General features: G+C 36.1%; 1 protein-coding gene across 3 annotated transcripts in view; it reads right to left on the bottom strand.

Annotated features, from left to right (window-relative positions):
* Positions 1–389: 389 nt before the first annotated feature.
* Positions 390–24,951, bottom strand: part of GABRG3 (gamma-aminobutyric acid type A receptor subunit gamma3) — a 707,159-nt gene continuing 682,597 nt past the window's right edge. The window contains exons 7-10 of one of the 3 annotated variants that reach the window (XM_044232134.1): positions 20,531–20,683; positions 6,815–7,011; positions 6,442–6,519; positions 390–2,511 (exon numbers count right to left, since the gene is read on the bottom strand). In XM_044232134.1, coding sequence (XP_044088069.1) covers positions 2,230–2,511; positions 6,442–6,519; positions 6,815–7,011; positions 20,531–20,683 — 710 coding nt within the window. In that variant the 3' untranslated portion in view covers positions 390–2,229. The remainder of the gene's footprint in view (positions 2,512–6,441; positions 6,520–6,814; positions 7,012–20,530; positions 20,684–24,951) is intronic. The other 2 variants (XM_044232135.1, XM_044232136.1) reach the window with 2 other exon arrangements.

Below are 24,951 nucleotides of genomic sequence, written 5' to 3'. Positions count from 1 at the left end.
TTGAGTGGCTTTGAAACAAGAAGCATTAATAACATTTTTAAGGTAAAATTGGACCAAACTTATGTTATGAAAGCATTCATGGGTTATTTTTCTTCCAGAATAATTTCACTAGAAAATTCATTTCCCTCCAGAACTTTTTAAAAGATATAACAGGTTGAAATCCTTCATGTTTAGATTTATAAATTCATATCATATTTAGATATTATAAATTCATAAAGTTGAAAATTATGTTTGAAGAAGACTGACCTTGGGCCACCTTCCATGGGTTCTCAGTGCTTTGGTGAGACATGGAGCAATTCCTTTGGTCATAGTGCCTCCAGACCATCACTGCCAGGTGTGGGAGGGTGGTTTATGCATAAGAGACAGAACAAGGATGCTAGAAGGTGAAATTCTCCAGTAGAGTAGAAATTTTATTAAGCCAATAGGTTCAACTTATTTCTCCACAAGTATTTATTGTTATTTTATGTTTTAAGCTGAATTTGCTAGCTAGAACCGAATTGGCTTGTGGCCTATGTAGAATTATCAGATTAAAAGGCAGGGAGTTGACAAGAAGAAAAGCAATGGGCTTGAATATCTCACACTATATATGGACTCAGTCCTTGAAAACTGGGTGATTGTATCCCAATATATTTGCATTCACTTGATATTAATGATGTTCATAAAATAAACAGATTCATCTAATTTTACTTTTCTAGCCTCTCTATCTGGTCTGCATCCAATAAATTGTGTGAAATCAGTACTTTTAGATATTCTCTCTGTATATTATTTTACCTTTTTTGCTGAGTAATAATTATATTTATAATAGATAATTAAAATAAAATTTTATGGTTTCCAATAAAATTAATTCAGTTTTCTGGGTGAGAAAAGTGAGAAGCCCAGAGCTACTGGTACCAAAATTTTAGTACCAAAATTTTAATAATGCCAAAGCATTATTAATGAACTGGTGGGACTTTTTTTCCTACAAATGGTGGGAAACTTCTGAAGAGTTTTGTGAAGTACATACTGGCATCCAGTTATAACAAAGAACTAACATCAAGAAGCAAGTTAGTTTTGTGTTATAAAAATATCAAAAGAGTAATAATTTCAGGGCATTGTTTTTTCTTTGGGATCTTGCTATATATTCATATTTCAAAGTATAAAATAATTTTTGTTCATCAAAATATATCATTGATAATAGCCATTGCCCTTGTTTTTGCAACTAAGGTTGATTTGACTTGAAAGTTAATATTCCCTAAAATATTTCTAAATTCTAGCTACATTTCTTTTACACTCCGGAAAACATTTTCAAGACAAAGTCTTGTAAATGGTATATATCTGTCTTTGCAAGATGAAGTTAATCACTGACCCTGTAATAGTATAACATAAGCAAAACCCATATTCTGGGGTTGTATTTTGGTCTAGTAAGACCCAACTAAGGTAAAATGTTGAACTCCAACTGAACTAGTCCCAAAGTTAAATGTACTGCTGATTCTCAGTAGTTTCGAAAAAAGAAGTAACTGATATTCAGAGACAATCGACATCATTGAATTCAGCAACATGAGAATTTTGAAAATCATTTTTTTTTCTCAACCGGAAACTTGTGGGTGATGCAAATACACCCTTGCCAAGCCTAGGGTGATATTATTTGATAAAGGAATGCTAGGAAACAATGATGGTACCAGAGTAAATGAAGCCACAGGAGAGGAAACTGGGTCAAAACTCACTGCAGTTCACACTTGAACTCAGACTGCCTGAGAATGTGGGGCTGAGTTCAAGCATGAGCATGTCCCAGCAAACAGTGACTCCATGAGTGTGGGCACTGGTACATCCAAGGGCTGCGAAGAAAAGTTATAGAAGGGGAGTCTTGGCCCAAGAGAGAGCTTCTTGGATATTTGCTTTCACCTTTTACAGATTTCTTGGCAACGATAATTGGCAATTGCTTTCAATATCTGAAACCATTCATAAACATCACCACACTACAGATTCAATAAGGGATTAGCAAGAATATCACTTTAAAACTCAATTAATGTGTGTGTGTGTGTGTGTGTGTGTGAGTACGCATGTGTGTAAGTGTGAAATACATAATAGAAATATTTGCCACGTACTCCTGTACTGCTCATAGGTAATGTATAACTTCAGATAAACTGAGCAGTGTCCTTCCTTCTTACTCCAGTTGGTCACTACTGGTCTGGGGAGGGTGAAAGGTAAAGAGGGAAACCTAGTGCTCTTCACTCATCACTATAGCAACATTTAGAGATAGAGGTATCCAACCCAATAGACCAAGTTGAAGAGCAGGAACGATGTGGGGAAAAAGACCCGCGAATATGAGTCCAGCTCCAAGATGTCTATGTGGATACGCCCTTTTCTCCAAGATCCTGATTTGCATTCTTCATAGCAGCAGAAGAAGCTCTGACAGTCTTTGCCATCCAGACACTCATAGACACAGGTATCTTCAAATTCCTGCCAGTAGACAGAATTGTTTAAAGTGATCATTGCAGGTGGTGGTGGCCTCATGTCGAGGAGAGAATAGTTCTGTAGGCAACAAGAACAACACAAAAATCATCATGAAATGCAATAAGAACAACCTGAGATGATCAAGCAATAGATGTGTTTTATGTCTGTCCTTTAGATAAAGAGAATAATGTCATGCTTCTTCCCACACATCCTTGTACTGGACAGTTTGATCTTTGAGAGTTCAGTCTGCCAATTTTATATTTGCAAATTTAATGCAAAAAAGTATGGTGAAGTTTTCAAAACTTGCATAACTCAGATTATTGATGAGGGAGGTTGAGAACATTTTCAGATATGTATTAACCATTTCAAGTCTCTGTTCTGGCTTTTCAATTGATTGAGGGTAAATATGTACATATTGCATATAATCCCTTAAATGTTAAGGAGGACACTTCAAATGTGGAGAGATAAATTTTTTATTTCCTAACTAGTAAATAGTAAAAACTATGCTATATAAGAATGATGATAGAATCTTCTTGTTACATGTAATTTACATTAAAAAAATTAGCTTTCAGTGTGTGGTGGTCAGACACCACTTGTCATATCAAGAGTCACAGCCAAAAGTGTGTACAATTGGAATGTTTTATTTTCTGCTTCCCAGGCTTTCCTCCTGATGTGGAAAAGTCAATGGAGAGGAGATGACTTATGTTCACTCATAAGTAAGAGAAAGTGGCTTTAAATAGACTTGTCAATTTCTCAGACACTTGTTTGAATTCTTCCAAATAGCTACGAGTTATGTATTAAATTGATAATAATTGTATGCCACACATACCAAGGGCCAGTCAGGAGTGTCATGGTACAGGCTTCTACCTTCCTCCACAACTCCAGGCAATGAACAGAAACAAAAACTTTGTTGTTTTATAGGCTCTACTGTGGACACATTTTAGGTTAATGATTCTTAACTCTGAGTGGATATAACAATCTGAGGGGTTTGAAGTGGCGGGGGGGTGGGAGGTTGGGGTACCAGGTGGTGGGTATTATAGAGGGCACGGCTTGCATGGAGCACTGGGTGTGGTGAAAAAATAATGAATAATGTTTTTCTGAAAATAAATAAATTGGAAAAAAAATCACTGGGGTGGTGGGTGGTTGCTGAAAAAAAAAAGTAGTCCACTGCATTTGAGGAATCTGCATTTTTTTTGGCAAGGTTCAGTTGGAAAAATCTGCCTTTATTAAATAATAATTGCATGTATGTTTGGACAGTGTTCAATCATTTTTCATTTCTTCAGCACTTGGTGCTGTGTAGTGACACAGAGATGAGAAGCTGGCCATTATTGGCAGGACAGGCCTAAAGGAAGATGATGCAGAAAAGGCATCAGAAGTTTCTGAGGGGGTGGGTGAAGCTCCCTAGAGATCTAAAGGGTGACAAGAGGAGCTGTAGGCAAATAAGTAGCAAGATTTCTAGGGGCAAGAGAAACCCCTATTTCCCTTCTTCATTTAGCAAACTAAAAACTCATGATTGTTGAAACGTATACAAGCCTGATCTAATAATTAAGAGAGTTCTATTTATATCTTTATAGTTCACTCTTTGGAAATAAAACTAATTGCATTTTATAATATTGCAAAAAACTTAGATGCTAAGAGCCCTAAAAAGCCGTATGTTAAATTGCTTCAGTACTTTTTTAAATGCATACCTCTCATTTGTCATAAAAGTTTCAAACTGTGCTCAAAATGGGGAATTCAATTAATGAGTCCTCAAGGTCATCTGCAGCCAAGCAGAACCTGACTCATTCCTGCTTTGCCTACATGTACAGTGCAGTCCTATGACTTCCCCGGAAATGTTATGCTTCCTGGGTGGCATGTACATATGGAATGGTTAGCCTTGCATTTTACAGGTTAGGAAACAGGCACAGAAATGTTCAGACAGCTTGTCCCAAAGTGCACACATGATTGTTAGTGAAGCCTGGCTCCTGTCCCTCATTGCTCAGAGGCTCCCCATCTCTATAGATGTTAGTGGGAACGGCCCTTTAACTAGACTATCCCTGTGGATCTTTCAGAATCGCATTGAAGACATGGACAATTATCATCCAACCTTGGAAAACTCCCTTTTTATTCGGCTGCTTTATGAACTTTTGTTGAAGATCTCTCTGTGTCTTTTCACCTGGCCTAGAGCCCTTTCTCTGTGAATTGTATTTCTATGTACTTTCCCTCTTAAAAAAAAACAAAAGTGTGTATTTCTCACACTTTCCCTCTTAAAAAAAAAAAAAAACCAAAACCAAAAACAATTCTTTTGTGAAAATTTCTTTTTTCTCTATGGTAAAAAATTCTTTCTTTTGGCAGTATCTTTTCTATACCAAAGATGTCAATATTCTTCTTCCACTCCCAGCCCCCTGGCTGTGTGTGAAATGTGCTTTCTGGGCCTCCGGCTATTTGTTCTGACTTGTCTCTGTTACAACATCCCCACTTCAAACCTTTTCCATTACTTTTCAGTCTGTTACTATTTGGGAGCATTTGCTGGCAAATCTGTATGTTCTCTGTGGCTTGCCACAGCTGTAAAAGTGGCTTCACCACTCACCTTCTGTCAGAACTAAAATGATACACTTGCAGAGTACAGATAACTAAGTAGGCTCCTTGAAAAAGCATGTTAAAATGCACTAAACATAAATTACTGATCAGCAGTTAGAAAACCACATATGGGGGGTGCATAAAACATTCAGTGTAATTAGTGAATTGATATGTATAAAGGGATGCAAGTAGTTACAAATAAATTTTGTTACATAATAAAAAGGTAGGTCACATCAGATTTTTTAAAAACATTTCTCAGTTTTTCAATAGTTAGATTCTTACCTCAATCCACATATTAAAAATCCATATGCATTAATAAATTAAATAATAATATTATAAATTATTGAAACTTAACCAATATTTATAGAGCTTAATTTCACTGTATTTCAGTTTTCTCATCAGTAGAATGGGTTGTTGTGAGGATAAAATGAATTGGTACATGAAAACACTTAGAACATAGTGTCCAAAAGAGTAAGTGCACAAAAGAAAGTGAGGGGGAATTAATCATTCTGATCAAGAGGCAGAGACCACAAAAGGGAAGTCTGATAGATTTGGTAACAGGAGATTTAAAATGATGCATGTGGAAAAAAGCACAAGAAATGACAGTGACAACATTGTCATAAAAACGGAAATAAAACTACATAATAAAAAACATATTAATATCCTTAACTATTTGATATGTGACTATATAAGTTTTATGTTATATAAGATACAATATACATAATATATAGTATAAATAACTGGCAGATCGTTACTTTAAAAAGGTTAAAAGACAAAAAAGTTAAAAAAGTTATATAAAAATTTTTCATAAAAGTCAAAAGACATAAAAACAATTCACCAAAACAGAAATGCAAGTAAAAATAAATAAGCAAAATATTCAACTTTATCAATAATCAAAGAAATGCTAAGGGAACAGTTTACAGAAGTCATATTTTTGTTTGGCTATCAAACCTAATACAGGGAGAGTTCTGAGTGGTGGGTGTCCCATACTGCTAATGGAGCCAAGCAACCCTTTTGGTCCAGCAATTTTGCTTCTAGGAATTTGTATTAAGTTAATAGTCACAGGTTTATACAAAACTGCAGTGATAAGGATATGTATCAAAGTGAGAAGGTGTGAATTAGCCCAGTATCCAGCCAAGATTGTCTGTGCATCAATCATGAACATATAATGCAGTCATTGAAATGGTCTTATAAAATAATATTTATAAGACAGAAACTTATTCATCATGTATTTTGAGTTAAAAAACAGGAATATATATGTATATGCTAATCCCTAGGTAGAAGGATGATGATTATTTTTTCCTTTATTTTCCAAATTGGATATTTAAAAAGTATACAAATTTTTGTGGGGTTATGTACATTGCTCATTGTTCTTCAATACATGCATACAAAAACAGTTAAGATATCATTCAATCTTAGTTTAGTAAGAGTTCTCAGAAATATTTGCACCTTCACGGCTATACATACGGAGGGGGCTTGTAGGCTTATTCGCTCATGAATCCATCTTGAGGAATCTGGATGTAACAACTATAAGAAAAACAGAAAAAAAAATAATTAGGAAACTTCTGTGGAAATCTGCATCATATATTACCTTAGCTAAGAGCAATCTTTGAGGTGTGATTACATCAATCCATGTCACTGGTAGGTGAAGTTAAAGAGGTGCATTAGGGTCATATTCATATATTCAGAATATCTTGTTTTTTTGACATCTTGTTGAAGTAGCTATTTATAAAACATATCATAAGATCCAAGGAATAATGATCATTTATTAAAAACTCTCCTTCCACTACTTTTCCAGAAAATCTTTGCTACTGGAACTCACCGATGTTTTCTTCTTAGTGGTAGTTGGTTTTCTACAACTTGAATAGTAGTTGAGGGTGGCGTACTCCATCAGAGCAGCAAAGACAAATAAGAAGCAAACTGTCACAAAGAGGTCCATGGCAGTCACATAGGACACACGAGGCAAGGAATTTCTGGCGATTGTGCTGAGTGTGGTCATGGTCAACACTGTGGTGATGCCTGTACAGGGAATAGTTATCAAGTTGTAAAAGGAGCCAGACAAAATTCCTCCACACCAACAGTGTTCTATTTTTAGGTAAATCCTTCTTGGCATTGCATAAATGTAATAATAGTTTAAATTTTAATGTCTATATAATCTTGCAAGCATTTCCATAAAATTTTTGTCATATTTCATACAATAATGTTAAAATACCTGAATTAAGCCAACACCTTTCAATTTATTCAGAAATTCTCAGTTTCACATTGTCTTTGATTTTTATTTTTTTATTTATTTTCAGCATAACAGTATTCATTGTTTTTGCACCACATCCAGTGCTCCATGCAATCTGTGCCCTCTCTAATACCCACCACCTGGTTCCCCCAACCTCCTACCTCCTGCCCCTTCCAACCCCTCAGATTGTTTTTCAGAGTCCATAGTCTCTCATAGTTCACCTCCCCTTCCAATTTCCCCCAAATCCCTTCTCCTCTCTAACTCCCCTTGTCCTCCATGCTATTTGTTATGCTCCACAAATAAGTGAAACCATATAATTGACTTTTAAGTATTTTCTAAATAATGATAGTTTGCAGTCCTCCATACATTGTCTCACATCTCACACTGTTCTTCCTCGCAGATAAACTGTTTCCTTCCTTACTTTTTCTTTTTGCAATTTTAAACTCCAAACTTTCTTTAGGACCCAGTTGAAGTACTTCTCTTAATGAGGTGGCATTGCTTTTGGCACCCCAAAGAGAGTTGCTAACAAGGGAATCTGCACTACCTTTACCTTCTATGTGCCTGGTTTCTGCGTTTACACAGGGAATTGCATATGTCTTTCTAGTCTTTTTATGTCTGTCTTTCTGAATAAATTGTGTGATCATTATAAGCAAAACTGTATCTTGCTCATCTTTGCTTACTTGTCATCAAGCATTGTGCCTAACACATTTTAGGCATTTCAATGAATGCTTCATATGGACTATGTTGATTCATTGATTAATTAGCTAACTAATAAGAGTGTTGTTCTGACTTTGACTATTTTATAAACATAAGTCAATAATAAATATTTAAACAAAGACTGTGGACAAGAGTAAAAAAACAGACACATATGTGATGGATGGTTTAAAAGGAAAAGTCAAAAAATGGGCAGAAGACATGAACAGACACTTCTCCAATGAAGGCATACCAATGGCTAGCAGACGTATGAAAAAATGTTCATCATCATTAGCCATCAGAGAAAAATAAAATCAAAACCACATTGAGATACCATCTTACATCAGTTAGAATGACAAAGATTAACAAGGCAAGAAACAACAACTGTTGGAGAGGATGTGGAGAAAGGGGAACCCTCTTACACTATTGGCGGGAATACAAGTTGGAACAGCCAACTCAGAAAACAGTGTGGAGATTCCTCAAAAGATTAAAAATAGAGCTACCCTAAGACCCAGAAATTGCACTACTGGGTATTTACCCCAAAGATACAGATGTAGTGAAAAGAAGGGTCATATGTACCCCAATGTTCATAGCAGTAAAGACCACAATCACCAAACTGTGGAAAGAGCCAAGATGCCCTTCAACTGATGAATGAATAAAGAAGTTATGGTCCATATATGCAATGGAATATTATGCCTCTATCAGAAAGGATGAATACCCAACTTTTGTATCAACATGGATGGGACTGGAGGAGATTATGCTGAATGAAATTAGTCAAGCAGAGAGAGTCAATTTTCATATGTTTTCACTTACTTGTGGAACATAAGCAATAACATGGAGGACATTAGGAGAAGGAAAGGAAAAGTGAAGGGGGGGATTGGAGGGGGAGATGAACCATGAGAGACTATGGACTCTGAGAAAGAAACTGAGGGTTTTAGAGGGGAAAGGGGTGGTGGGGTGGGTGAGCCTGCTGGTGGGTATTAAGGAGGGCATTTATTGCATGGAACACTGGGTGTTATACTTAAACAATGAATCTTGGAACACTACATCAAAAAATAATGATGTATGATGACTAACATAACACAATAATAAAAAGGAAGGGAGTTTACTAAGCATTAAGAAGAATGAAATGACTGGATGATTATTACACAAGAGGAGTTAAGACTAACTCTCTTCTAGATGAGTTCCTGCAAAATCAGAAACTGCTAGAGCTGCTGGACAGGGAGGCTAGTGACATGGACTCAGGAATCATAGGAATATTGACATTAACACTCACTACTTTGTGCTTGCATGAAGATACTATAAAATATCCACCAGGTAATAATACTCCATGATAGGTTAGATATGATGGATAAGTGCACATGAGTTTCTACCTTTGCTGAGCATCACAGCTCCTTTTCAGTGCCTCCCGGCACCTCCTCAGGAGGGTTAGCCAGTGCCAGCTAAAGAATGATGCTAACAGCATAGGGTGGACAGCTTAGTCATATGTAAAAGGATATTGACATGGAGGTCAAAGCCCTCAGCCTTGCTCTGGGCCTTCTCAGCATTTGGTCATGTAAAGTCACCTACCTTCTTTGAACTTGTTTCTTTAATCAGTATAGTGAAAACAGAATGCCAGGCTCTCTTTTCTATAGATGGGGAAAAAGTGCTGTGTAAACTTGGAAAGTCTACACTGATGATAGATATGTTCTTATAGAAATAATGATTTTCTAATAAATATGCAATTTAACTTTAAAAAAAATGTGACCATGTCATGTCTACAGAATATGTAAGTAGAAATTTTTTCACTAAATTTGGGGATTGTTAACCTCAATTTCTTCTATTTTCTTTTTTTCCTTTAATTATTTCTTTTCTTACCATAGCACATACCTCCCCAATGTCCATCACCCAGCCAACCCATCCCTCCCACCCTCCTCCCCTCCAGAAGTCCTCAGTTTGTTTCCTGAGAGTGAGAGTCTCTAATGGTTTGTTTCCCTCTCTGGTTTCACCTTGTTTCATTTTTCTCTCCCTTCCCCTGTGATCCTCTGTCTTATTTCTCAAATCCCTCATATCAGTGAGATAATATGATAATTGTCTTTCTCTGACTGACTTATTTCACATAGCATAATACCCTCCAGTTCCATCCACATCATTGTGAATGGCAAGAATTCGGTTTCTCAGTTTCTTTTTTCTTTTTTGATGGCTGGACTATATATATATACATACATACATACATATACATATATACATACATATATACACACACATACACATACATACATACATACATACCACATCTTCTTTATCCATTCATCTGTTGATGGACATCAAAGCTATTTCCATATTTTGGCTATTGTGGACATTGCTGCTATGAACATTCAGGTGCATATGTCCCATCAGATCACTATTTTTACATCTTTAGGGTAAATACCCAGCAGTGTAATTGCTGGGTCATTGGATAGTTTTATTTTCAAATTTTTTAGTAAACTTCATACTGTTTTCCAGAGTGGCTGTACCAGCTTGCTTTCCCACCAACTGTGTAGGAGGGTTCCCCTTTCTCTGAATTCTTGCCAACACCAAACATATCCTGACTGGTTAATATTAGCCTTTCTAACTGGTGTGAGGTTATATATATCATTGTGGTTTTGATTTATATTTCTCTGATGCCAAGTGATGTGGAGCACTTTTTCATGTGTCTATTGGTCATTTGGATGTCTTCTTTGCAGAAATATCTGTTCATGTTTTCTGCTCATTTCTTGATTGGATTATTTGTTCTTTGGGTATTAAGTTTGCTAAGCTATTTAGAAGCTTTTGGATAGATTTTGGATACTAGCCCTTTATCTGATATGTCATTTACAAATATCTTCCCCATTCTGTTGATTGTCTTTTGGTTTTGTTAACTGTTTCCTTTGTTGTGCAAAAGTTTTTTATCTTAATGAAGTCCCAATAGTTCATTTTTACCCTTGCTTCCCTTGCCTTTGGTGATGTTTCTAGGAAGAAGTTGCTGTAGCTGAGGTTGAAGAAGTTTTTGCCTGTGTCCTCCTCAAGAATTTTTATAGATTCCTGTCTCACATTGAGGTCTTTTATACATTATTAGTCTATTTTTGGGTGTGGTGTAAGGAAATTCTCCAGTTTCATTTTTCTGCATGTGGCTTTCAAATTTTCCCAACATCATTTGTTAAAGAGATTGTCTTTTTTCCCTCAACATTCTACCCTGCTTTGTCAAAGATTAGTTTACCATAGAATTGAGGGTCCATTTCTGGGCTCTCTATTCTGTTCCATCAGTCTATGCGGTTGTCTTTGTGCCAGTTTCATACTGTCTTGATGATGACAGTTTGTAACAGAGCTTGAAGTCTGGAATTGTGATGCCACCAATTTTGGTGTTCCTTTTCAACATTCCTCTGGCTATTCAGCGTCTTTTCTGGTTGCATATAAATTTTAGGATTATTTGTTCCATTTCTTGAAAAAAGTTGATGGTATATTGATAGGGATCACATTGAATTTGTAGATTGCTCTGGGTAGTATAGACATTTTCACAGTATTTGCTTTCCCAGGCCATAAGCATGGAATGTTTTTCCATTTCTTTGTGTCTTTCTCAAATTCTTTCATGAGTATTCTATAGTTTTCTGAGTACATATTCTTTGCCTCTTTGGTTAGATTTATTCTTAGGTATTTTATGGCTTTGGGTGCAATTGTAAATAGGATCGACTCCTTAATTTCTCTTTCCTCTGTCTTGTTGTTGGTGTATAGAAATGCAACTGACTTCTGTGTAATTGATTTTATATACCGACACTTTACTGAATTCCTGTATGAGTTCTAGCAGTTTTGGACTGGAGTCTTTTGGGTTTTCCACATTAAGTATCGTATCATCTGCAAATAGTGAGAGTTTGACTTCTTTGCCAATTCAGATGTCTTTTATTTCTTTTTGTTGCCTGGTTGCTGAGGTTAGACTTCTAGTACTATATTGAATAGCAGTGGTGATAGTGACCATCCCTGCTGTGTTCCTGAGCTTAGGAGAAAAGTTCTCAGTTTTTCCCCATTGAGAATGATATTTGCTGTGGGATTTTCATTGATGGCTTCTATGATATTGAGGTATGTACCCTCTATCCCTACACTTTGAAGAGTTTTGATCAAGAAAGGAACCATACGTTGTCAAATGCTTTTTCAGCATCTATTGAGCATATCATTATTCTTGTTCTTTCTTTTATTAATGTATTGTATCACACTGATTGATTTGCAGATGTTGAACCAAGCTTGCAGGCCAGGAATAAATCCCACTTGGTCATGGTGAATAATCCTTTTAATGTACTGTTTGATCTTATTGGCTAGTATTTTGGTGAGAATTTTTGCATTCATGTCCATGAAGGATATTGGTTTGTAATTCTTTTTGAAGGGTTCTTTGGTTTTGGGATCAGGGTAATGCTGACCTCATAAAATGTGTTTGGAAGTTTTTCTTCCATTTCCATTTTTTGGAACAGTTTCAGGAGAATAGGTATTAATTCTTCTTTAAATGTATGGTAGATTTCCTCTGGGAAACTGTCTAGCCCTGGGCTCTTGTTTCTTGGGAGATTTTTGATTACTGCTTCAATCTCCTTACTGGTTATGGGTCTGTTCAGGTTTTCTACTTTTTCCTGGTTCAGTTTTGGTACTTTATACATCTCTAGGCATGCACCTGTTTCTTCCAGATTGTCAAATTTGCTGGCATAGAGTTGCTCATAATATATTCCTATAACTTTTTGTATTTCTTTGGTGTTGTTTATGATCTCTCCTCTTTCATTCACTATTTTTATTACTTTGGGTCCATTCTCTTTTCTTTTTGATAAGACTGGACAGTGGTTTATCAACCTTATAATTCTTTCAAAGAATCAGCCCCTAGTTTCATTGATTTCTACTGTTATTTTGGTTTCAATTTCATTGATTTCTGCTCTGATATTTATGGTTTCTCTTCTGCTGGGTTTAGGCTTTATTTGCTGTTCTTTCTCCAACTCCTAGAGATAGGGTTCAATTGTGTATTTTTTAAATTTAATTTAATTTTATTTTCAGTGACCCAAAATTTGTTTTCTATGTACAACACCCAGTGCTCCATGCAATAATGTGTCCTCTGTAATAGCCACCAACTGGCTCACCCAACCCCCATCCCTCTCCCCTCCAAAACCCTCAGTTTGTCCTCAGAGTCCACAGTCTCTCATATTTTATCTCCCCCTCAGATTTCCTCCATCTCACTTCTCCTCTCCATCTCCCAATGTCCTCAGTGTTATTCCTTATGCTCCACAAGTTGGTGAAACCATAAGATAATTGACTCTCTCTGCTTGACTAATTTCACTCAGCATAATCTCCTCCAGTCCTATCCATGTTGATACAAAAGTTGGGTATTCATCCTTTCTGATAGAGGCATAATATTCCATTGCATATATGGACCATATCTTTTTTTTTCATTTATCAGTTGAAGGGCATCTTGGCTCTTTCCACAGTTTGGCAATTGTGGTTTTTACTGCTATGAACATTGGGGTACATATGACCCTTCTTTTCACTACATCTGTATCTTTGGGGTAAATACCCAGTAGTACAATTGCAGGGTCATAGGGAAGCTCTATTTTTAATTTCTTAAGGAATCTCCACACTGTTCTCCAAAGTAGCTGCACCAACTTGCATTCCCACCAACAGTGTAAGAGGGTTCCCCTTTCTCCACATCCTCTCCAACACATGTTGTTTCCTGTCTTGCTAATTTTGGCCATTCTAACTGGTGTAAGGTGGTATCTCAATGTGATTTTGATTTAAATCTCCCTGATGACTAAGGATGATGAATATTTTTTCATGTGTCTGTTAGCCATTTGTGTGTGCTCTTTGGATAAGTGTCTGCTCATGTCTTCTGTCCATTTTTTGACATGATTATCTGTTTTGTGTATGTTGAGTTTGAGGAGTTCTTTATAGATCTTGGATATCAGTCCATTGTCTGTAGTGTCATTTGTGAATACTTTCTCCCATTCCGTGGGTTGCCTCTTTGTTTTTTTGACTGTTTCCTTTGCTGTGCAGAAGCTTTTGATCTTGATGAAGTCCCAAAAGTTCATTTTTGCTTTTGTTTCCTTTACCTTTGGAGACATATCTTGAAAGAAGTTGCTGTGGCTGATGTTGAAGAGGTTACTGTCTATGTTTTCCTCTAGGATTTTGATAGATTCCTGCATCACATTGAGGTTCTTTATGCATTTTGGGTTTATCTTTGTGTATGGTGTAAGAGAAAGGTTGAGTTGCATATCTGGGCTCTCTACTCTGTTCCACTGGTCTATGTGTCTGTTTTTGTGCCAGTATCGTGCTTTCTTGGTGATCACAGCTGTAGTAAAGCTTGAAATCAAGTAATGTGATGTCCCCCGTTTTGTTTTTGTTTTTCAACATTTCCTTAGCAATTCGATGTTTCTTCTGGTTCCATGTAAATTTTAAGATTGTTCCAGCTCTTTGAAAAATGCTGGTGGAATTTTGATCAGGATGGCATGGAAAGTATAGATTGCTCTAGGCAGTATTGACATTTTAACAATGTTTATTCTTCCAGTCCATTAGCATGAAATGTTTTTCCATCTTTTTCTGTCTTCAATTTGTTTCACGAGTGTTCTGTAGTTCCTCAAGTACAGATCCTCACCTCTTTGGTTAGGTTTTTTCCCAGGTATCTAATGGTTCTTGGTGCTATAGTACATGGAACTGATTCACTTATTTCTCTTTCTGTATTTTCGTTGTTGATGTATAAGAAAGCAACTGATTTCTGTATGTTGATTTTGTATCTTACCACATTACTGAATTGCTGAATGAGTTCTAGTAGTTTGGGGGTGGAGTCTCTTGGGTTTTCCATATAAACTATCATGTCATCTGTGAAGAGAGAGTGTTTGACTTATTTGCCAATTTGAATGCCTTTTATTTCTTTTTGATGTCTGATTGCTGATGCTAGGACTTCTAGTAATATGTTGAACAACACTGGTGAGAGTGAATATCCTTGTCATGTATTTGAGACCTTTTTTGTTTCTCTAGAACAGCTAGTAATGCTCTATACTTTCCTCTCAGGACCACCTGTGTTGCATTCCAAAGATTTCGAACAGTTGTGTTTTCATTTTCATTTGTTTCCATAATTTTTTAAAATTCTCATTTAATTGTCTTGTTGACTCATTCATTCTTTAGAAGGATGCTCTTTAACCCTCATGTATTTGAGTTCTTTCTAATATTTGTCTTGTGGTTGAATTCTAGCTTCAAAGCATTGTGGTCTGAAAATACACAGGGAATGATCCCAATCTTTTGGTACCAGTTGTGTTCTGATTTGTGACCCAGGATGTGATCTATTCTGGAGAATGTTTCCTGTGCACTAGAGAAGAATGTGTACTCTATTGTTTTGGGATGGAATGTTCTTAATATATCTGTGATGTCCATTTGGTCCAGTGTGTCATTTAAAGACTTTATTTCCTTGTTGATCTTTTGCTTATATGATCTGTCCATTTAAGTGAAGGGGTGTAAAGTCCCTACTATCATTGTATTATTTTTGATGTGTTTCTTTGATTTTGTTATTAATTGGTTTATATAGTTGGCTGCTCCTATATTAGGGGCATAGATATTTAAAATTGTTAGACAGTCTTGTTGGACAGACCCTTTAATATGACATAGTGTCCTTTCTCATCTATTATAGTCTTTGGCTGAAAATCTAATTGTCTAATATAAGGATTGCCACCCCAGCTTTCTTTTGAGGTCCATTAGCATGGTAAATTGTTTTCCATCCCCTCACTGTAAATCTGGAGGTGTCTTTGTTCTAAAATGAGTTTCTTGCAGACAGCATATCAATGGGTCTTCTTCTTCTCCATTCTGATACCCTTTGATTGGGGCATTTAGCCCATTTACATTCAGGGTAACTACTGAAAGGTATGAATTTAGTGCCATTGTATTATCTTTAAGGTGACTCTTACTGTATATTTTCTCTGTTCCCCTCTGGTCATTTCTCTTATGCTCTCTCTTTGATTAGAGGAAAATATTTCCTGTAGGGGTGGTTTGATATTTGCAAAATTTTTTAGTTTTTGTTTGTCCTGGAAACTTTTTATCTCTCCTTCTATTTTCAATGACAGCCTAACTGGATATAGTATTATTGGCTGCATATTTTTCTCATTTCGTGCTCTGAATATATCAGGCCTGTCTCTTCTAGCCTGCCAGGTCTCTGGATAGGTCTGCTGCCAATCTAATATTTCTGCCATTATAGGTTACAGACCTCCTGTTCCAAGCTGCTTTCAGGATTTTCTCTTTGTCTCCAAGATTTGTAAGTTTTACTATTAGATAACAGGATGTTGACTTATTTTTATTGATTTTGGAGGTGATTCTCTGTGCGTCGTGGATTTGGATTCCTGTTTCCTGCCCCAAATTAGAGAAGTTCTCTGCTATAATTTGTTCCAATATACCTTTTGCCCCTCTCTCTCTTCTTCTTCTGGGATCCTAATTATTCTAACATTGTTTTGTCTTATGGTATCACTTATCTCTTGAATTCTCCCTTTGTAATCCAGTAGTTGTTGATCTCTCTTTCTCAGCTTCTTTATTCTTCATCATTTGGTTTTCTATATCACTAATTCTCTCTTCTGCCTTATTTGTCCTAGCAGTAAGACCCTCCACTTTTGATTGCACCTTTTCAATAACTTTTTTTAAAATTTCAAGTTGGTTAGATTTAAGTTCTTTATTTCTCCAGAAAGAGATTTTACTTCTCCAGAAAGGGATTGTCTATTATCTTGTGTGTTTTTTTCAAGCCCAGCTAGCATCTTTATAATTGCCATTCTGAACTCTAGTTCTGACATCTTACTAATGTCCATATTGATTAGGTCCCCAGCAGTTGGTACTGCCTCTTGTTTTCTTTCTTTTTCTTTTTTTTTTTTTTGAGTTGGTTTTTCCACCTTTCCATTTTGTCCAGAGAAGAATAGACAGGTAAGAGAACAAAATGCTAAAAGAGAAACAAGATCAGAAAAATATACAATAACCAAATCAGAAGAGACCCAAAATCAGGGGGAGAAGAAGGGAAAATAAAATATATGGTTAGGCTGATAAATAGAACAGAGCCACAGACTTGATTTTGGGTGTATCTTGGTCTGTTAGAGGAAACTGCCTCCCAAAATTTTAAAGAAAAACTTACACACACACACACACACACACACACACATATATATATATATATATGAACAAGAGTAAACACGATGAAGGATGGAATGACTTTAAGGATGAAAATTTTAAAAAGATTTTTAAAAAGGAATTGGTAACTAAGAAGTTGGTTGAAAAAAAGAAAGAAAAAGAAGGGAACATGATCAGGCTGGAGACTAGAACAAAGTCATATGCTATATTTAGGGTATATTTGGTCTGTTAGAAGAAACTGTATCCCAAATTTTAAAGAAAGGAAAGCTTATATGTATACAAAAAATAAGGTTAAATACAATGAAGAGAGAGAATATGACTATAAAAATGAAAATTAAAAAAAGATTTTTAAAAGGTATTGATAAAATGAAATAATTAAAATATGTTAAAACAGGAAAGAGGTAAAATAAAAAAATAGAATAATAAAAAAATAAAATTTTTAATGTTTAACTTTGAAAAAGTAAAGAATCATGGGGGGGAAGCGATGAATTCTAATGTGCTATATTCCCCTAGATCTGGAGTTTTGCAATTCTCATTGATCAGTAAACTTGATCTTGGCTGGATGTTCTTGCTGATCTTCTGGGGGATTTGCAATGATTCCCAAATGTCTTTGCCCAAGGTAGAATTGCACCACCCTTGGCAGGGGCCATGTTCAGTAATTTGCTGTTTTGCTCTCAGTAACTTTTGTTCTCTGAACCCTTTCTGTACAAGTATGGAGGACAGGAATAAAGATGGTGGCCTCCCAATCTCCAGCCTGGAGGAGCTGAGAGCTTGCCCCCCCCCTTCAGTGTTCCCTCAGAGAAAAGCAGTCAAACACTCCTGTCTCCCTGGTTTCCAGCCATATTCCAAGTTCACCCAGACTATGACTGAGCCTTCCTATCTCTGGCACATGGCCGGGCCCATTTGGAGTCTCCAAACCAAGCAGATTCCTGTGGCATGTTCTTGTACCACTCCTCTTTGGGGAGAGAGAGGAGGTCTCCCTGGATCTGCCAGTTGTGGATCCCCTGCTTGAAGATTAGTGGCCTGACAGTGCCTCAGATAACAGTTTAAGGTAATCCTGAGCTGAGAGCCTCCTCCTTGGCTCCATCACTGCAGGTGGCTCCCCTGCTCCAATACCTGGGAGCTCTGCCACACTCAGGCACCCCTGGTCTTTTTGTGACCCTGTGGGTCCTGAGACCACACCCATCCCAATGAGGGTTCTAACCCCCACTTAGCCTCTGGAGTGATGTCCCTCCATGGAGCAGACTTCTAAAAGTTCCAATTTTGTGCTCTGATGCTCTACTATTTTCTGGGATCCAGCCCCTCCCCCTGTGGCCTATCTTCTTGTATATCACCTCAGACTCACCTCTCTGCATGTCTTATATCCCAGATAGTGTTAGCTTTTCTGTTTCTAGAATTGTTGCTATTCTTCTCTTTGATCTCCTGTTTAGCTTGTAGATGTTCAGAATGGTGTGATAACTATCTAGCTGAATTCCTGGGACCAGATGAAATTTAGGTCTCCTAATACTCTGCCATCTTGCTCCTCTTCTTCAAAGCTCATGTTATTATTATCCCCATTACACAGTAAAAGCAAATCCAATGTGATGCACTTCTGTTACCCATCTATATCTACCTCACAATGTAGTGAGGCTCATTGTGGAGTGAGGATCATGGACAACATTTGGCAATGTCTGACTTTAACCTCATTTATTAAAAAAAATATATATCTCATTCATTTTCTCTTCTCATTTTAGAACCCAAGTTATAGTTATACATCTTCATATTGTCCTACTGATCATTGAGGCTTTCTACATCTTTTAAAATCTTTTCATCCCTCTCTTCTTCATATTAGATAAATTTTATATGATGGTTTCAATTATGCATGATCTTTTCTTCTGCCATCTTCAATCTACTAGTAAGTTCAGTTAGTGAATTTTTCAATTTAATTATTATACATTTCATTCTAGAGTTTACTTTTTAATATACTTTACCTGCTGTGATTAACTATCTGTTCATTCACTGACATTATATTTTCCTGTAAGAACTTTACCATTGTTATAATAAGTTGCTTTAAACTCATGTCTGCTGATTCAACACCAGATTTTTCTTTTTATATTGACTATTTTTTGTCTTTATCATGGGTCACATTTTCCTGCTTCTAAGAATACTGAATAATTTTTATTGCATACTCAATATTGTGGATGATACAATACAAAGATTATGAAATGTATCATCCTTTTTTAAGCCATGTTAAATGCTTTCTTATGGCAGTTAATCTACTGATGGTTCTCCTTGATCTTGTTATGGTTTGGTTTAAGTTTTATTTAGAGGGGTTCTAGAGTACCCCTTCAGTCTCAGGCATAGCCTTTTCTGGTGTCTTAACCAAATATTCTGATGTTAATGACTTTTCTCTACTCTTCTAGACTGTAAATCCATTATCTTCAAGCATTATGTATTTCTAGTATCTCTATCTCCTTAATGCCACCATGGTGACTCTTTGACAGGACTTTCATAACTTCACATTGTGCAACCATTACTACATATTATATTGTTTGAGAGCTGATTTTTCAAGTCATGCTTACTATGGCACCTGACCAATTGTGAGTTCATAACCTCAAAAATAGTTACTAAATAGTTACTTTGCTGAATACTTTATCAATTCTATTGTGTATTTTCTAGTTGCAAAACTAACACTGGTGGAGGTATTACAGGCTATTTATCTTGCTCAAAAAGTACTATGTTGGTTGAACAAACAAAGAATAAAGTAACAAATACAGAAAAAAATATGAGACATTTGCAAAGATTTTGAAATTGAGAAAATGCCCTCTTTTCTGAAAAACATGTTAAAGCAGACACAACCTTTATATCACTCTTACCCATTATATGTTTTCATACATAAAAATATTGAAAGTTAAGTAATGCTCCTATCATAAAGAAAGATTGGTATAAAAATGTTACATAATTCTAAAACCCCTGGAATTTAGTGTTTTATTAGGAGGACTTTGGGCATCAGAGGATAATTCATGAAAAGACTTTGAGATTTAGTGTGTAGATTGTAGCTGGAAAAAATGATCACTTTCTTTTTTAATGGTAAAGTTGCTATAGGCAATCAGAACTTTTGTTACTGAAAGACTATTTTACTGATATTATGTCTTTAGTCCTCAAAAGTATATGAAAAGCTGTGTCCCTTTACACTAATGTAATGAGACTTTTCAGTGTGGCAGATTCCCAGGATGTGACAGTATTTTTATGATGAGTTCATCCTTAGAGCATAGTATCAGATGATGCAATTGATTTATTCTTAATCTCTAACCCAGCTTATTTTAAGTGGCACACTTGGAACTCTATTGTCGGAAAGAGTCTAACTTGACTACTTGAAACAATCTAAGCACAGTTTAAGTAGCCTTCAAATTAGATCAATTACATTTGAACTAAATCTCTTACACTGGAAGAATTTTTATTCTGTATCAATATTATATAAAATGACGGGAGACTTTTGTTTTTGTTTTTGTTTTTGAAACTCACCTAATGCTGTTCTTGCTGGTGTAGCATCTTTTTTTATCCAAAATGACACCCAGGATAAAACCACAGTCAATATACAGGGAATGTATGTTTGAATAGTGAAGTATCCCATTCTTCTACTCAATTCAAAATATATGGTCATGACAACATAATCACCTGTAATAAAATATTATCAAAAGTAAAACAACTTTTTTTGATTAAAGAATATTTCAGGGAAATAATTTTGTTAAATGTATGACCTGAATAAAAATATACAACTACAATAAGATCAAATTGTGAAAAAAGGTCAAAATGCTGGTGTTCTTAAACTTAATTTTTATAAATTTTATTTTGTCCATGGCTGTGCAGGACCTTTTACTGATCACTGGAAAAAGACAAACAAACATATTAATTTATAGAGGAGACAGACATGCACATCTATTCTGTGATAGACCATTACTCAATGAGCTACTATTGCTTGAGTTCATCTATATGTTTTATGTTTAAAATAAAGGGAAACATAATCTACCCTCAAGCAGATATATAGTCATTTTGTTTTTTTAATAGTAACAGAGCTAAACATAAACTTTCATACATAAATTTATGTAACAATTTTATATTTCTATTTTATAGCATTATTTTAGCATATCAACCTTGTATTTTATGTTTTATTTGATATTTTTATGTTGATCTTATCCTTTCATGACTCCAGCAGTTAGGCTGTGCCAACCCAGAAAACAAACACAAGAAATCATTTTATGACATTCTGCTTCCTCCCACTAAAACAAAGCCACACCATAAAAGTTATTACTAAAGATTCCATGAGATTCCTTAAAGAGTTGGGAGAGGGTGCACACTTAATGCATTAGACAATTTATTCCAAAATCATTTCTTTGTGTCCTTTCTAGGCAACATCCTGTTGAGAACACGTCTGTCCCCCACCTCCGCTTAACCTTCACTCTTCAGCATTCTGGATTCAGCATTTTGGCACCTGAAATTACCATGTCCAGATTGGAACTATCATCTTCCCCCACACCAATGCCTACTCTTCTCTCACCAAAGTCAAGTCCTTCTCACTAGGCAAGGCAGAAATACAGAAGCTACCTGTGACTCCTCCTTTTCCCTTCCTCATTTCCTGCATTGTTCTTAATTCCTTTCCCCACAAATGCCAGATTCTATTACAGCTCCCATCTGTCTCCTAACAACTAACCCTTTCCCACTCCAGACAATTCTATGTCCTATCATCAAAAATATCATTCTACCATGAAACAAGATGGGATAGGGAGGGAGACAAACCATAAGTGACTCTTAATCTCACGAAACAAACTGTGGGTTGCTGGGGGGAGGGGGGTTGGGAGAAGGGGGGAAGGTTATGGACATTGGGGAGGGTATGTGCTTTTGGGTAAATTGGAAGGGGAGATGAACCATGAGAGACTATGGACTCTGAAAAACAGTCTGAGGGGTTTGAAGTGGCGGGGGGGTGGGAGGTTGGGGTACCAGGTGGTGGGTATTATAGAGGGCACAGCTTGCATGGAGCACTGGGTGTGGTGAAAAAATAATGAATACTGTTTTTCTGAAAATAAATAAATTGGAAAAAAATTAAAAAAAAAAGATCATTCTAAAACACAAATATCCAACATATCTCTCCTTATAATCCTTCACCAACATCTTGCTACTCTTGTATTATTGTCATAAATTTAGTATGGTCTATATCGTTCTGCATGCAATGCCCTTTGCCCCTTGTAAAGGAAGTCTGCACTCTGGACATCAGAGTCTCCCCAAGTCCTCAGATATACCAAGACCTTTTCCCTTGGGCCAGTAAATCTCTATTTATCTGCCTAGGTGCACTTTTCTTTTCCCCTGCATCCCAGTAATTCCATTTACTTTGAATCTCAGCTTAGAAATCATTTAGTTTACCAGGAAATCCTCACTATGCCCCTCTCAACAACTCTTATTAATTCATTCCTATAATTGCTAATATGTTATTCAGACCAATAAAATGATTGGGTTATAGAATCTCTCTCTCTTGTTTACCAGTGTTATTTAGTGATAAGCAATCGATTAGTGTTTGTTTAATGAAAAGATCATAATGAAAGTCCCATTTTTACTTAAGAAGATTGAAAAGGAGATTCTATTGAGTCCATATGAAAACCTCCTTTTAATTATTAGAGTGTTTTGTGGTGTTCTCTTGTAGCAGTATTCAAGATGGTTGATAGAAACATCAATACTGAGATCATTTTCCAAGAAACACTTATAATTCTAAGCAAATTAACATTTCACTGCAAAGAAATAAAAATGATTAACCTGAAGCAATCAAAAGACACAAAGATATTTTTCTAATATGAATGCCAAGTTACATCATTTCCTGGGGAAATATTATTGAATTATGTGTGATACTTAAATGTCTATTAATTTTTACAAAAATTTCAATTAAAAGCCAAGCAGAAAACAAACATAGAAAGACAAAACATAATAAATCAGTTATGAATGCAGCCTCAATGGAATATCCAGAGTTGAATAATTTCTTCAGCTACCACTGTAGTTTTCTGAGAAAGATAAAGAGGGACAATTTCAGAGCAGACACACAATTCATTTTAGTAAATCTATCTGCTTCTCCCCAACAAGAAGTAAATGGACACTATACCTGTGCTCAGCATACATCTTTGCTAACCCAGAGATCTGCCGAATGTCCCATTATCAAGTATGAAAGACAGATGGACTGTCAGGGCCACATTCTGGGGCCTGATATTATAACTCAGTTGGTTCTTGGTGAGGTTTTGGGACACACTACAAGAAGCAGTTCCAGAGAGGGAGGAATTGTGGGTTCTAGACCATTGCCCCACATAAGAACAACACATAGTCAATGTGCCTCTCATCCTAAATTGGAAAGAAGAGGCCATGGGGTCCTAATTTCCAGATACATCACATGTTTCTGTATACACATAATTTGTTTGTGTAGGCCTGAGGAGAAGAGATAAAAACCCTCAGAGGATGCAAAAGTTCCTCCCTTTATCTGTAAACATGAAAAGCTCTTCAGACAGACCAAGTATATGCCTAAGTTATATCTGCCATTAGGTTTAGGGCTCTTGACTGAAGAATAATATAGTTCTTTCTATCTGCTCCCCTTCTGTAAGTGTACATATACCCACACACATACATTCACACACTCAGACACTCACACACCCCCATGGACCCAGTCTGCTCCAACTTGGGTGTGAAGTCTCAGCTCCTGCTTTGTGTTCCTTGGACGATTTTTTCCCTCTCTATGATATGTTTAAGCTATGCACTTTTATCAATGTGCAGCTTTCCTAATGCAGTTCATGAACTGGACCAGAATGGTTTTCATTTTCTGTTATAAGTTCTTTCCAAACCAAAGGGACATAGTTTTTTGGTTGACTCATGCCAGATAATAGGGATCTAGAATCCACAGAGGTTCTCCAGAGTCCACCTGGAATGTGCCTGATGCCCACTTCCCTGGGGGAAAATGGAAAAGAAAAAATTGGGGAGGCACTGAGAAGCTTCTCTTTGATCCATCAAAGTAAAAAAAAAAAAAAATCAACTTGGGCCTAGTGGAATTATAAGAACAAGTTGCTCTTTGCCAATTGTTCATTTGTGTGTGTGTATGTGTGTGTTTCCTGAGCCAGTGTAAGCTTTTTGGAAGAGCACGTGTAGCACTACCTTTTAGCACAATGGCACATATTTATGAAATACAAATTTATTAAGCTAATACTGTGTTTCATGAAGTTGGAAGTACAAAGATTAGTAAGAATCAGAGTTCTCCCAAAGCTAAAGACTTGCCAGCCACATCTTCCGTACTCCAGCATTTTTTTCCAGAAAGAATGATTAAAAATAATTATTTACTCCATGCTATCAATAACCTTATTTATTACACCTTATGCACCAAAAACTTCCTTTGAATTTCTCATTTTTTTAATTATTTTTTATTAACCTATAATGTATTACTTGCCCCAGGGGTACAGGTCTGTGAATCATCATTGAATCTCTCTTAAACATCATTGCTATTTCTCCAGATTTGCTCCCCTTGTGATGGTCATGTCTTCTCACTCCTTCACACAGGTATCTCCTTGGTCTCCTTTCAAAATATCCTAAGTTAGTACCCTTCAAAAGCTGGCCAAGACTTGGTTATTAGAAAGCAATATTCAGTTAAGAAAAAAAAAAAGTTTTTCCATGGAAGACTTATCTTTTTCTTTGGTTTATGACATATGTTCATGAATTAAATTCTTCATTTTAAGGAATTAAATCTATCAAACTTTTGTTACTGTTCATGCTGTTGAGAATCTGTTTCTTATCACAAAGGTATTATATTGTTTTTGTCTATAAGTTTTGTTTTTATTTTTATATGTAGTTGATTCTTCTTCAAATTAAATTTCTTAAAGTCCAAGATTGGCTGTCACAGCATCATTCGTTGTCACCCTCAGTCATCC

The sequence above is a fragment of the Neovison vison genome, chromosome 13 (assembly GCF_020171115.1).
Source record: "Neovison vison isolate M4711 chromosome 13, ASM_NN_V1, whole genome shotgun sequence".
Classification (NCBI taxonomy): Eukaryota; Metazoa; Chordata; class Mammalia; order Carnivora; family Mustelidae; genus Neogale; species Neogale vison.
The sequence above is the reverse complement of the archived record's forward strand: the minus strand, read 5'-3'. Positions and strand labels throughout refer to the sequence as shown.